This window comes from Odocoileus virginianus, chromosome 1, assembly GCF_023699985.2.
Source record: "Odocoileus virginianus isolate 20LAN1187 ecotype Illinois chromosome 1, Ovbor_1.2, whole genome shotgun sequence".
Taxonomy (NCBI): Eukaryota; Metazoa; Chordata; class Mammalia; order Artiodactyla; family Cervidae; genus Odocoileus; species Odocoileus virginianus.
The window spans coordinates 70,776,044-70,789,955 of NC_069674.1; the positions used below are offsets into that span (position 1 = coordinate 70,776,044).

The following is a 13,912-nucleotide window of genomic DNA, read 5'->3' on the forward strand; positions in this document are numbered from 1 at the left end:
TGACTGAAATGCGTGGTCTTTTTTTTTTTTTCTTTCAAATAGCTGAATAATGTTCCATTTTGTATATGTCCCATAAATTCCTTATCCATTCATCTCTCAAAGGACAGCTAGGTTGCTTCCACATCCTAGCTATTGCAAATAGGGCTGCAATGAACATTGGCATACATGTATCTTTTTCAATTCTGGTTTCCTTAGGGTATGTGCCCTGTAGGGGGATTGCTGAGTCGTATGGTAGTTGTTAGTTTTTTTAAGGATTCTCTATACTGTTCTCATAGTGGTTGGACAGATAGATAAACATAGAAGAAGTGGACAATTGGGGTAGAACAGTAAAGTTCCAAGATTAAGTTAGGACAGAAACCTTTTCCATCACTCCCCGCTGACCTTCCATGTTCCATCTGCACATGGATGGCACAGCTTCAGCCGTTACTCTGAACTTCCTGGTCCAAGCAAAAATCGAAGCATGAATTTTCTCCCAGTGACAATAAATGAATAAAGCAAATTGCTCTGGAAAAGAGGAGCTTTTCCTGGTCCAGGGAACTGAGAGAAATGTTTCTGGGGTGAGTGGGAAGGTGGGGTGGAGGTTGAGTGGGTACCCAGTTCTAAAGACAGCCTCATGGGACATACTCGGCAAGTTTCACAAGTGGCTTCCTGGGAGAGACCTCAATGCAGCAGTGGCAGGACAGCAAAGCACAGTTTGTGAAAGTTTATAGAACCCAGGAATGTGACCCTGAAATGAGCTCCCCTGGTGACTCGGCGGTAAAGAGCTACCTGCAGCGCAGGAGCTGCTGGAGGTACGGGTTCAACCCCTGGGTTAGGAAGATCCCCTGGACAAGGAAATGGGAACCCGCTCCGGTATTCATGCCCGGAAAATCCCATGGACAGAGGAGCCTGGTGGGCTACTGTCCATAGGGTCGCAAAGAGTCAGACATGACTGAAGTGACAGAATGCACGCATGTATGACCCTAAAACAGCTTCTTGTTGCTTAACCCAAGGATTAAATGTAGAATAACCTAAGGTATACTACTTAACACATTTGTTTTAGTTATTGGTTCACACCTTACCCCCCAAAGTGATCATCTTATCACGTCAGGACCACGTTTAACTTTGGTTTGATTAGTGGTAGAAAACTTCAAAGGAAAGGAATAAGGAGAACCATCTTTGCGTGTGACTGTCCAGCAGTGATCACAGTCCTCTGCTTTGAATTCTATGTACTCAGAAAGTTAGGTTCATAAGAGATCCAGGATCTGCACTTAGGTCGTCAAAGGTTTTCTTTACTGTTTCTAGAGGCTGACCTCCTGAGAGTTTTGCACTAGCTGAGCAAAAGGACTGCATCTAGGTCAGTCAGCTTCTGGCACTTGCGGAAGAGAGGCTTTACGGATATTTAGTGAAGTCAGCAGTACTCAAAGTTTTAAATTTAATTTTCCCTTTGTCAGTTGTATTTGCAACTAAGATATTACATTACTATATAGTGATTACTGTGTCTGATTCAGAAAGAAGTATATGCATTTTCAGTAGAAAAACAAAAAGATTTATCAAATGACTTCGGTTCTTCTCAAATAACCCTTCTCTCTATAATTTAGGTCACAATGTGCTCATGATGATATATATACCTTCTTTTTGTTTGTTTATAAATTAACTGCTGCCTGTCTTTGTACACACAGGAGCTTGATAAAGAACTCCCGGTGCTTAAGCCATATTTTATTGATGACCCTGAAGAAGCCGGAGTGAGGGAAGCTGGCTTAAGAGTCACGTGGCTGGGACATGCGACGGTGATGGTGGAAATGGACGAGCTCATCTTGCTCACAGATCCCGTCTTCAGTGCTCGGGCCTCCCCATGGCAGCACGTGGGCCCCAAGCGGTTTCGTCGTCCCCCGTGTGCTGTCGCCGAGCTGCCCCGCATAGACGCGGTCCTTGTCAGCCACAACCACTACGACCACCTGGACTACAATTCTGTCATCGCTCTCAACGAGCGATTCGGTAACGAGCTGAGATGGTTTGTGCCTTTGGGGCTCCTGGACTGGATGCAGAAATGCGGCTGTGAGAATGTGATCGAGCTGGACTGGTGGGAGGAGAACTGTGTCCCCGGACATGACAAGGTCACCTTTGTGTTCACACCTTCCCAGCACTGGTGTAAAAGGACTCTGATGGATGACAACAAGGTTCTCTGGGGCAGCTGGTCTGTCTTGGGGCCTTGGAACCGATTTTTTTTCGCAGGAGATACTGGTTATTGCTCTGCTTTTGAAGAGATAGGAAAAAGATTTGGCCCTTTTGACCTTGCAGCTATTCCCATTGGAGCGTATGAACCAAGGTATGTAGATGTCCAGAGAAAGCATTCCTGCTACATGGTAAATCAGCTGGGCTCAAAGTAGTCATGATACATATAATTTGTGGTTTTATTGGTGGACTTTGTTATACATTGGGTAGAGGCTTGTGCATCAGACTCAGTTAAAACTTTTTTTTTTTAATTTTAAAGCATTTTAATTAGTCATATCAGTTAAATAATTATTCAAAATCAGAAATTATATTGCCAAGAAAGAACACCACAGTTTAAACAATTACTATACCTAGCACAAAGCTCATGTACTATTCCAACTAAAGTTAAACCCATCAGCTGATATATTATCTGACCCCGGCTTTGCCTTTTACATGGAAGGTACTATCCTTATAGAAAGAACCACCTTCTGCTCCCTGACTGGACTGGCCCCATCCCCTGCCCTGTGTTGAGGGCAGAAAAAGCAAGGACTTGGCCTATGGCATCAGTCCCTGCTGATGGTCTCACTTCAGTCAGCAATGCAGTCATTCAGGTCAAGACAGTTTCACGACTGATGGTTTCACTGGCCCTCCAATCTCTCTGCACTCATCACCCGACTTCAGAGCAGATAAAGGTCACACTAGCATTTGAGACCCATCCACTGCCTATCTTTTCCTTAACTCTATTTAAAGAAAAAAAGAAGTGATTTCAAAGAACTTGGTTAGATTTCAGTGGACTGTGGTTGATATGTACATGTGAAGAGAAAAGAAACACTGAAAATAATGAGATAAGGGCCAATTTAAAAAATGTTGTATTTTCTAAGGTGCATGTGTAGGGTCATGTATGCAGACAGAATGGTATGTAGGATGGCATTTTATTTAGGCAGTTCTACAAAGAGAAGAAGGCTGACACAGATGAACTGATTAAATCTGAGTATTTCTGATTTTGTTATACTTTTTTAAGTTCATCATAAACCATTTCATTACTATTTTTATTAATGCTTATTTCTCTTCCCCCCCCCCCCCAGTTTCTTCATTTAAGGGACTAGATATTTTTACCTTATTGAAAACTATTATGAACCATTAACTCTACCAGAATTTCCCTTTTCCACATACTTCTAATTCTGAATTCTAATGAAATCTCTCAGAATATCAGTCAACCTGTTTACACATCAATTTTATATGGTATTGATTCTTATTCAATATATCTTCTTAGTATATTAGAATACTTCTTATATGTAATTGTGAAAAAAAGTTTTCATATGTAGCAAGATCCATGTGATATATATATAGGTGATGAAACAATGTGTCCAGCCTAAGTATACAAATGCACTCATATAATTCCCTTTCCTGCTTGCATTGAGGCTATCTTGTTCCTAAGATGGGAGAAGAAGCGGGGCGGGGACAGTGTTTGTTCTAAGTAATTAAATCATGGTAGCCTCTACTCTGCAATTCAGTTATCTGGTCAGTACTTAAAGTTTTAGAAATAATGTTATCAGAAGCATTTCAAAGTAGTCTATAAATGTAAGACGATTACACCCAAAATGATTTTCAGTGATCTTAGAATGTTTTCATCCTTACATCTGGGATCCCCTGTCATCAAGTTTACTATCAAAGACAGGTGGGATTTTAAGTTTTTAATTTTTATACCTGAGTGAACATTTTAAATGTACTTCAGACAGACATGAAGGTAGAAAGGAGTATGTGTATTTCTTTGATTTGAAGTGCAAGTTTCAACAAATCAGTAGACTCCTGATTCTACAGTAAAGCCAGGAGAAGCTGTCTGCATCCTGCCCTGCCTTCTGCGTGTCGGGAGACAGAGCAGAGCAGAGCGTGTCTCAGCTGCTGTTGAGCAGAACACAGGGGCTCCGTCCTGAGCCCTGCAGCTCCTCGCCACCGATAACGCCTCTGTGCTGTTGCGGACAGATGGGCTTTTCCACAGTGTTTCTGAACACTGGAGCAGCTCCCTGCTGGATCCAGGTCGCTTAGTTTTAACTGCAGCATGAGCTGCCCGTAGCAGACCCAGGATGTAAATGATGTGAAGACACTTGTTTTTCTGAAGTGGTGGCTGGGAAAGCAAAGGATTTACTTCTAGGTAGTACCTTTACTTATCGGGAATAATTCTTCGTCCTGAAAGTGCTGGTGTTGTCAACTAAGTCGGTGCTGTATTTGACACTTTGAATAAACTCTGTTTAATCCTCACAACACCCCTGTCAAGTGGGAATAGCTGCTATTTCACAGACAAGGAAGAGGCAAGCTGGAGAATTTGAGGTGGCTGCCAAGGCATTCCCAGGAATCGGTAGAGCCAGGGTTTATGCCCAGGCCCCGTCTCCAGAGCTCTGCTCTTACCAGGCATGAGGCAGCCGGTCAGCATTTCTACACTCTGTCCAGTACCCCGAAGTCCCCCTTTTTCATACCAAACCACACACCTCATCTTTGGTTGTATGATGTTTAATTCAGTCCTTGATTAGTAATTGGATTTTTTTTTTTTGCTCATGATATTATAAATAATACAGTAATTTTGTTTGCTTTTCACTTTTAGCATGTTAAATGGTTTCTGTAAGTTATTCAGGTTATTTTGCAACTGAGGTTTTGATTTTTAATTTGTTACCCATTATTCCACTTCTTTGATTAGTACCAAGACTGCAAGATATCTTTTTAAGATAAGACATTTCTTCAGAATAAATCCTCAGTAAAATGAAAATACATGTGGAACAAAATCTTACTAGTCAAAGGGGAGTTTTGCTTGAGACTTGTAGTTTGTTCAAAAAATATTTTAGTGGTCTGAGGGAGATGGTTTTGACTACTGTGGCTTACTCCTGTGTAGAATCTTAAAGGTTAATGAAGCAGTAATTAGAATTTAGTATATATTTCAAAGGCCATATTTAATAAATTACTGTTTTCTAAGGTGGTTTATGAAGTACCAGCATGTAGACCCAGAAGAGGCTGTAAAGATTCACATTGATGTTCAGACAAAGAAGTCTGTGGCAATTCACTGGGGAACTTTTGCCTTAGCAAATGAGGTAAGTACAACTGTGGTCACAGTGTCATTGTGTGTCTGACAGAGGATAGGATTCAGGCATCAGTGTTATCTGGCAGTGTGTTCAGAAACCAGACTAGAATCTGAACCTGTGTGGTCATCGTAGTCATCAACGTGAATTACAGTGGTAAATAATCAGTAAAACTATTTATATACAGTGAAAAAAACCTCTTCATTGCATGGGGTCTTTTGAATTATTTATATAACCAAAAATATGTGTGGTCTTAGGAAATAGAAAAATGAATCATGTCATTCCTCTCAAGGCAGGCTTTTCTTTCTGTGGAAGATACAAGATATGTATGGGATTGCTCTAAAAATGTTATAAAAAGTGGGGTAGATAAAGGGGTCTCAGAGTCAGGGACTGTTACTAATTGAAGGGATCAGGGAGAGCTTCACGGACAAGGTGACATTTAAACCTGGCTGTCAGAAGGCATCTCAAGATGAGGAGAGTGTTGGCATGGAGATGGTGAGCAATGAGTTCAGCCGGGGAAGTAAGGCTGGACAGCTTAGAACTTTTCAGAAGTGTTATTTGTCTAGTAAACACTGATTGTGTGTCTGCTGTGTGCCAGGCACTGGGATAAATAAATGGTGGTTTTATTCCTAGACTAGTAGAGAAGACTTCATTTTCCTATAAGGGACCTGGACCCTAGAACTCTGCTACTAGGCAGAGTTGTGGGATCAAACAGAAGCTTAGCAGAAAGCTTTCTCTCCTCTCCTGGAGCCAGGGCCTGTCCTCAGCAAAACTTAGAAACGGACAAGTGAACGCAGCTGCTTCTCCTCGCTCTCCACGGCACCTTCCACATTCCAGGGCCTCTCTGCAGGAGTCCTCTGCTTTTTAAGCATTCCCTCTCTCTGTCCTTTTTCTGGCCTGCCTTCTCCCTGGTTGCATCTTTTTCCATAATTAACACACTGCCTGCCCCCTGTCTACTCCCTCCCATCAAAATCCCCACTCTGCAGTGCTACGATCCTGAGCTACACTGCTGGGGGACACAACAGAATCAACAGCCGAATGACCATGGGCACAGGAAGGGTGGAGGAGAGTATGTGTTTCTGTGTACACAGATTTACCACTGTGTTTAGTGGCAGTGTCTTGTTCCGTGTGTGTGCATTCCATATGTATATAAATTTAGATATAACTATGCTTATTTATGGTCCATTTATATTTCAGCAACTTAGGTGAAGTAATAGTATTTTATTAAATGCTGCAAGCGGAAGAGTCAAAGATGAGTCCTGGATTTTTAACTTGAGTAACTGGGAAGATGGTTATGCTCTTGACTGACTGAGATGGGAACTTGAGGAGAGAGAAACCTCAGTCTTTAAGAGTTATTGTATTATTCAGTCTTACTCCTGTTAAAAATCTATACCTTCATCATTACTTCTTAATGAAACATAAAATACAAACTCATTTAGTCTTTTTGACATTAGCTGTATAAATCTGACAACTGTGAGTTTGCTAACTAAATTATAAAGAATTTGTGGGGAGGATATTTAGCCTATGCTTTGCAGACAGTTTAAAATGATTTGCATGTAAATAGTTGTAATAACTGCTCGCTACAGTATAAACAGCTTAAGGATGTCCTTGACTTGGCAACACTTAAGTCAGAGGTTGCTGTACATACATTTTATCTGAGGAATATCGAGTGAATTTCTTACATGTATTTACACATTTAAGTCACTAGTTTCGGTGGAAACAGACTGTAGGCACTACATTATATATGTTAACGTCTTAAATGACCAGGCTCGCCATTTTGAGTATCTTCTAGCTTACAAAGGGAACAGTTTGAGTTTTCTGGGGCTGGTTGCTTGGCCTTCAGTGGGTCCAGACTGCTGGGAGCTTTCACTACTTCCTTCTATTTATGTCTAATCTACTATCTTGATTAATGCATGCTGTTTGGTCCCAGGGCTATGGGGCATTTCTGCTTCCCTGCAGGACTAAAGTGCCTGCACTAAAATAGTTTTCTTGCCTACTTCTCAAGTTATCTTCTAGATGGTTGAAGCAGCCAAGAACTGACCTGTGAAGAAACTCACAGAGATAGTGCAACATCAAAATCCATACTAAGTTATAGCTTATAATTAAAGTTACAGTTTAGGAAAGAAATTTTTAGTGTGAGAGAATTGTGTGTTTTATTATTGGCTGAGAGCTGTAGAACTCAGGGGAAGTGGGGAAGAGTTTCATCATTTTGAAATCTCTTAAAAAACAATTTTGCAAAGGAAAGCTTCCTGACTTGGGCTATTAAAGTTATATTTCACTGGTGATATATTAGCAATCTCCTACGTGCAAAGAAAAGACTAACAGATTTCTGTTATCAGCTGACCTTAATAAGTGGCTATTTCTAGGAATGCGGGGTAACCAATGCTTAGTTAAGCTCAGTACTCAGCAGACAGTGGCAGCGCATCTCTGAACACAGCCATAAAACTAGAAGTGAGCAAGCAGGGAGGAAAAAACTGGAGTGTGGCCAGTAACTGTTAGCAGATCCGTGCATCTGAAACCACGGAAAACGTGCCTGGTTTTCCTGCTGCATCACTGGCTGGCCCTTTGCAGTCTCTATGGCTGGTTCCTCCTCTCCCTCCCAGCAGTGAGAATGTTAGGACTCCATCGTCCAGGGACCCCTTCTCTTTTCTAATGGGTTACTTCTGGGCGAGCTCACCAGGCTCATGGCTTTAAACATGGTCTGTGCACTGTAAACTCTCTAACCCAGGTTTCTCCCTACAATCCACGTTACCTACTTTCCTCCACTTGGATGTCCATCAGGTTACAAAACCTTCATACTAAAAAGTTAAAAAGCTTCATACCAAACTTCCTTTTCTTTCATCTCTGTAAATGGCAAAATCCTCCTTGCAGCTCCTCAAGCTAAAATCTTTACTGTCGTATATCCTCTGTCCCACTTTCTCCAAATGCAGTCAGCTCACCTTTCAGACCATGTTTGGACTCTGACTGCTGCTTATCCTGTTCACCAGGCCACGCTGCCCCTTGCTGTCTGTTCACCACACTGCAGAGGGCAGCGACCTTTACCCCTAAATCAGATCATGACACTTCTCTTCCCGGAGACTCCCCCCAACCCCCAAGTCAAAGCCACAGCGCCTCTAACAGCTGCCTGTGAAGCCCCGTGCAGTCTGCTCCTTCAGGTGTCTGTTCAAGTGCTGCCATCTCCAAGAGGACTTTTTAGGTGGTTGTATTTAAAATTAAAACTCCACCTCTGATACTGTCTTGTCCCCAGAACATATCACCCACCCCAAGACTGTTTTCTTATTTGTTCACTTCTTACCTGTCTGTGAATTGGGATGTAAGCTCCAGGAAGGCCAGCGCTCTTATTTGGCTCCCTGACCTGGCTACTCCGGGTACTCACAAGACACTACTGCCTGAAGGGTAGCAGCGGGCTTACCGCCGGCGATCAGAGTAGAGACCGGGTGATTTTTACTCCTGCTTTAACTTTCACATTTTACAGCTTTTCTGATTGAAATTGGGGGGGAAAAAAAAAAACCCTTTCTGCAACAGCTGCTTTCCCCCCTCTATTTGATATAAAATAGCCACTATCCAATGTACAGACTTAACTCAGAAATAAGTGGTGAAACGACTTATGTTTTATACCTTTTACTTTAATAATTATAACACACTCAAGCGCTTTTAATTTATTTGGAAAACATTTGAGTAGGTTGAAACGTCCTTCAGTAGTGTGCTATCTTCACTTTTTTTTTTTTTGAGCTGGGTGAGGAAACAGTGAAACTCCACTTGTCAAATCTATTCTCCAGCTCCCTCTTCACTTCACGCTACAGAAGTGGTCTCTGGCAGGGGCTTGGGGATGACAGCCCTTCTGCAGGCAAAGATATTGTCTCTAGTGTTTGCGTACACACATACTCTTCCTTATAATCTTAAGTTTCTATATTTTCCCCAAATATTGGTAACACTTAATTCTTTAGCACTGGTTCCATTTAGACTAGAATTTCATGTAGGGAAATAGTGATCAGAGTTCATGCAGTCTAATGTTCAATCTAAGTTGGCACCAAAGTTGACATACATGGTGTTAGATAAATTGATCAGTGTGACACTTGTATCAACAGTGATTGACTCACTTGCTAATCTTTCAATGAAATGGAAAGATATTTTAAGCAGGCTATGTTGGTTATTCTAGTTGAAATCTTGTTTGAACTATCCTCTCAAATATAGGTGTGCTTAATCTTTTTCCACTTTTGTTTCTCTCTGCCCTTTGCCAGCATTATTTAGAGCCTCCAGTGAAACTGTGTGAAGCTCTAGAAAGGTACGGACTTAAGACTGAGGATTTTTTTGTCCTGAAGCATGGCGAATCAAGATACCTTAATACTGATGATGAAGATGTTGAGTAATATGAACATAAGAGCTCTTCATGAAAAAGGCATCATTTGATATACATGTGAAAAGACTAAGAAATTCATGAATATTATGATTTTTTACATTTGGAAACAACTTCTGTAGGTTTATGTTATCACCTGATACTAATATGATTGCTGGTCCATATAAACAAGAGTTCAGAGGTGGGTCATTAAAATCCACATTAGCCGACTCATTATTTAAGGTCCTGTCTCAGCGACATAAACACTGCAGTGGGCTTTGTTTTGTTTTGTTTTTTAACAGTAAAGCATTCTACTTTCATGGTAGAGTTTTGAAGTTATGAAAAACCAATTTTAAAAACTCACTTCTCTTTTTTTATTCTTAGGGGCCTTCTGCAAGGTAAGTCAAGGCTATATACCTACCTAGATTTTCTCAGAGACCTGCACAGAGAAACATTTTTTATAGTCACAGTAAATTATGACATTGATTCCCATATGCTTATAGCAATTTGTGCTCTATTAAGATTATGCCAAATGGTAAGTGATTTATTTTTTTAAACATGAAAACATAGTTTGGACTAAGTTACCATTTGTAAAGACAATTTTTTAAAGAGAGGAACAGGATATTCTATGACACATCTACAATCTTTATGGCAGAAGCCCTCTGAGCTGGGAAGTGTGGTTATGAGACATGACTTACGAAAGACAAATGTACATCTTATATGTTGATAGACCATATACTTTGGATTTTTATTTTTTCCTTATTCCATCTCCTCTCTGTGTATATATACTTTTTTTTTTTTTTTTCTGGTTTCTTAGCTGAAACTCCAATGTCAGTGAGATTTACAAGTATTCTATGTTTTACATGATTGTGATGTCTTACATTTTTATATCCAATGATCCGTAAGCGCGGTTCTACTTGTATTAAGCCTGTGTGGGATGTTAGAAGTTAGTAAGAGACAGTGATTTAGTCGTAGACAGGCTCTGCAGGTACGTGGTGACTGTGACCCTTCCGAAGGGGGAGAGCCGAGCAGAAGCCTGTCTCCCTCCCTGATCGAGTCTCAGTAAAATGAACTTTATTCATACAAAATAATCGAAGTACAGGTTTTTCTACACCAAACGCTACCCAGGCAGTGCCCTGTAATTTCTCTCACATATATGCACATAGCCAATCTGAACTTCAGTCCTGCTTCCACCGTGGATTTTCTGTGTGCCTCAGTGTCCTCGTGTGCAATAAGAGGATGACTCCCACCTACCTCCAAACCTGAATAAATAATAGTCATTGGTGGTTTTTTTTTTTTTTTTTTAAGCACTTTGAAAATACACTGCCTACTACAGATAGGTAGATTTGAAAGTGGAAAACAGGCTACTGCTTTTAATATATTTTCATATATTCAAGCATATATAGGAGCAGTAAAACATTGAGGACTGACAAGTTTATCTCCTTTTCCTGCATTTTGTAAATTTGCAGAGTTATAGCCAAAATAAAAGTAAATAATCTTTATAAAAATTTCAGTATTTCTAGCTACAAAGATGCAGCAAATTTGTTAAGGGGAAATGTATATGTAATACAGGTAAATGTATATGATTTGAGGGCACTAAAGCACAGAAAATTTCCCCATAAAATAAACCTTCAGAAGGAAAAAAAAAAACCACTTTCACTCCAAAGGAATATCTCGCAAGCAGACAGGACTCAAGCTGTTAAGGCTTACTGGTGGATTAGCTCTGGCACGCGTGGCCCTAATACTAGCCGGTGCGCTGTGGTCACCTTCCTTGCTGTTGCACGCCAGACTGAAAATTCATCTCTTACCTCATCTCTGTGAAGCAAGCCATGCACCTCTTGCTTGTTATTTTTTCTCCTTAATGGCCTTAGTGTTAATTTTGTTTTCACATGTATTGTTTCACTGAGGGTCTCCAAGAACTTTAATTGGACTTGCCTCATTTTTCTAGGCATCCTCCATGCTTTATAATTTTTAACATTAGCATTCTTGCCACTTTGGCATTTTGTTCCTTAAGTACATTGGGGCTTCATCTTTCCTATCTACATTTTGAAGAGTTTTATGTGCAAAGCAAAGACAGATTTTGAAAAATTAGAGAAATCCCCTCTGTTCCCTCCAGCCAGTTTAATACCTTTCATTTGTGTTATCCTCTAAGTCAATTTCATTTTTCTTTTTGATTAGCTAGTATCCATACCAACATGTAAGATTTTATTGATATTCATTTCTCCTGTGGTCTGAGGAACACTTTGATACTCATTGCCCAAGAGGGTGCAGCCATCAAATAGGACCACCTAAAAAAGTAAGATGTGCCCTGACCTGCAAAGTTAAAGATCTAACTGTGCATTTTCACTGTGTGATTCTTTCTAGATAGTTGAAATGACTCCCCCTTGCCGATTTTCTCTAGCAGTTTGACATTTCAAACTCAATGCTCTGATCCCCAGGAAATGTTCTTTGAGAAAAAGAAGAGGGAGTTTTAGAATACAGTGCTGCTACAACACATTAAAATCTAATCTTGATTTTAATGTGTGTACATTTTGAATATATATTTTCATTAAATGAGGAAGACTACGCAAAATTGTTGTAAAGAAATGTGCCTTTCAGGGAAGTAATACTTACATTTGCATCACTGAAAATGATTCTTAGCGCTCATAATGTACAGCTAGTTGAGAATTTTCATCATATACTGAATGTTTTCTACTGTAAAAAATATTTCTCCCAAGTTTCATCTCTGTATCAGTATAACCCTGAGAAAGCACATTTTTCTGTTTCAGGATTTGTAACTTCCTATGGAAATCTATGTATTTAGAAATGAAATTTAAAGTATTCTTCTCTTAAAGATTTGCCTTAAATATGTGAATAGGAAACCTGCTTGCAAACTGATTTACTTAATAACTAAGCATGGTGGTGGTCATGAACTTGAATATTACAAAACATGGGGATGTGGGGTAGAGAAAGGGAAGTCAAACATAGCAAATTGTTACAGTAGTTTATGGGACAAAAATACTATTAAAATAACTGCTGAGAATCTTTATCTTATAATTTTAGTCATGTAAAATATAGATGAAAATTAATAAAACTTTTCACTTAAAGGGAGAAAATAATTTTGCCACTTTTTTCTACTTAAAAAAAAACCTATGAATTTTTCACTGTGAGCATACATTTTGAACACTAGACTAAGCACCTCTACAAAGAAAAGTCATTTCCTCACTCTCCAATCCTGCTCTTAGGAGACTGGGTTTCATTCTAGATATACCAAAATGCCTATATATATGAATGACACAAGCATATATCCATATATAAGCATATGTTTTTAGATTTAAAAAACCACAAATGGAGTCACATTATAGCTATTTTTCTACAACATGTATTTTGAAAAACAATTATATTTCATGGATGTCCTTATGTATCAGCACACTGAGACTTTCTCTTTAAAGTCTGGATAACTGATTTAACCAACTCCCTTTGGATGAATTTTGATTGATACCAGTATGTTATATACAGTAAAGAGGAGTGGGTATTAGGAAACATCTTTCCTAACAGTTAAAAGTTTTCATGGACTAAAAATAGATTCTAATGATTAGAACAGACCTGAGTGGCAGGTGGCCTTGGGAGTACAGGATCTCATCACTACTAGAACAAGGTCCTTCCTAGGGCAGTTAGGAAACAGTGTTGCTGTCCCAGTGGAGTAACTGCAAATCTCTTTCGACAAGGGAAGGCTAGCTTACATACAAAACGTCATTGTCGCTCTGTGTAGAGGGAATAGCTGAAGTAGCTTACCAAAAAGCAAAATAGAAACAGTTTCAGAACAAGCTCTTACATTCATCTGGTGTCAGTAAAATGGTCCAAAGCAAACCAGAAGACCATGGCTAGTTGCAGCTGTGTTGAAGAGGAAATGTATTTACAGTGCATGATATTTACCGTTTAAATTCAGCAGTTGAAAGAATCTCTTTGTGAGGAAGGTGAAAAATGAGAAATTCCTGTGTATTACTTCTGGACCGCATTACTCTTTGGAAAAATATGATCAACCAATTAGAATTTTGGTATCATTGTTACCTTCTCCTTCACGTCTGCATCATGGTGATGAACTAAACCTTTCATTTTCTGGGCACATTCTTTTCCATTCAACAGGGAAAACAGTGAACCTGCAGGGAAAGTTGGCTGCGTGGCTAAACTGCGCTCTTCGTTGAGGCAGTTTGTTATATTCTGAAGCAGTGTGAGAACTCGAAGAAGAATCTCCTTTGGTACATGGCCATCAAGAAGTGAAAGGAATGATGGGTCCACCTGAAATAGAAAACAATGAGAATTAAAAATATACAAA

At 39.8% G+C, this 13,912-nt stretch overlaps 2 protein-coding genes across 9 annotated transcripts in view; one reads left to right on the forward strand and one right to left on the reverse strand.

Moving 5' to 3' along the window:
* The window catches only part of NAPEPLD (N-acyl phosphatidylethanolamine phospholipase D), a 94,067-nt gene extending 84,242 nt beyond the window's left edge, over nt 1–9,825 (forward strand). For all 8 annotated transcript variants that reach the window (XM_070469665.1, XM_070469657.1, XM_070469659.1 and 5 more), the window contains 3 exons: nt 1,662–2,308; nt 5,159–5,273; nt 9,503–9,825. In XM_070469665.1, coding sequence (XP_070325766.1) covers nt 1,662–2,308; nt 5,159–5,273; nt 9,503–9,631 — 891 coding nt within the window. In that variant the 3' untranslated portion in view covers nt 9,632–9,825. The remainder of the gene's footprint in view (nt 1–1,661; nt 2,309–5,158; nt 5,274–9,502) is intronic.
* A 2,635-nt stretch (nt 9,826–12,460) lies between these two features.
* ARMC10 (armadillo repeat containing 10) overlaps nt 12,461–13,912 on the reverse strand; it is an 83,616-nt gene continuing 82,164 nt past the window's right edge. The window contains exon 6 of the mRNA XM_020904233.2: nt 12,461–13,875. Within this exon, the coding sequence (XP_020759892.2) occupies nt 13,624–13,875 (252 nt within the window). The 3' untranslated portion in view covers nt 12,461–13,623. The remainder of the gene's footprint in view (nt 13,876–13,912) is intronic.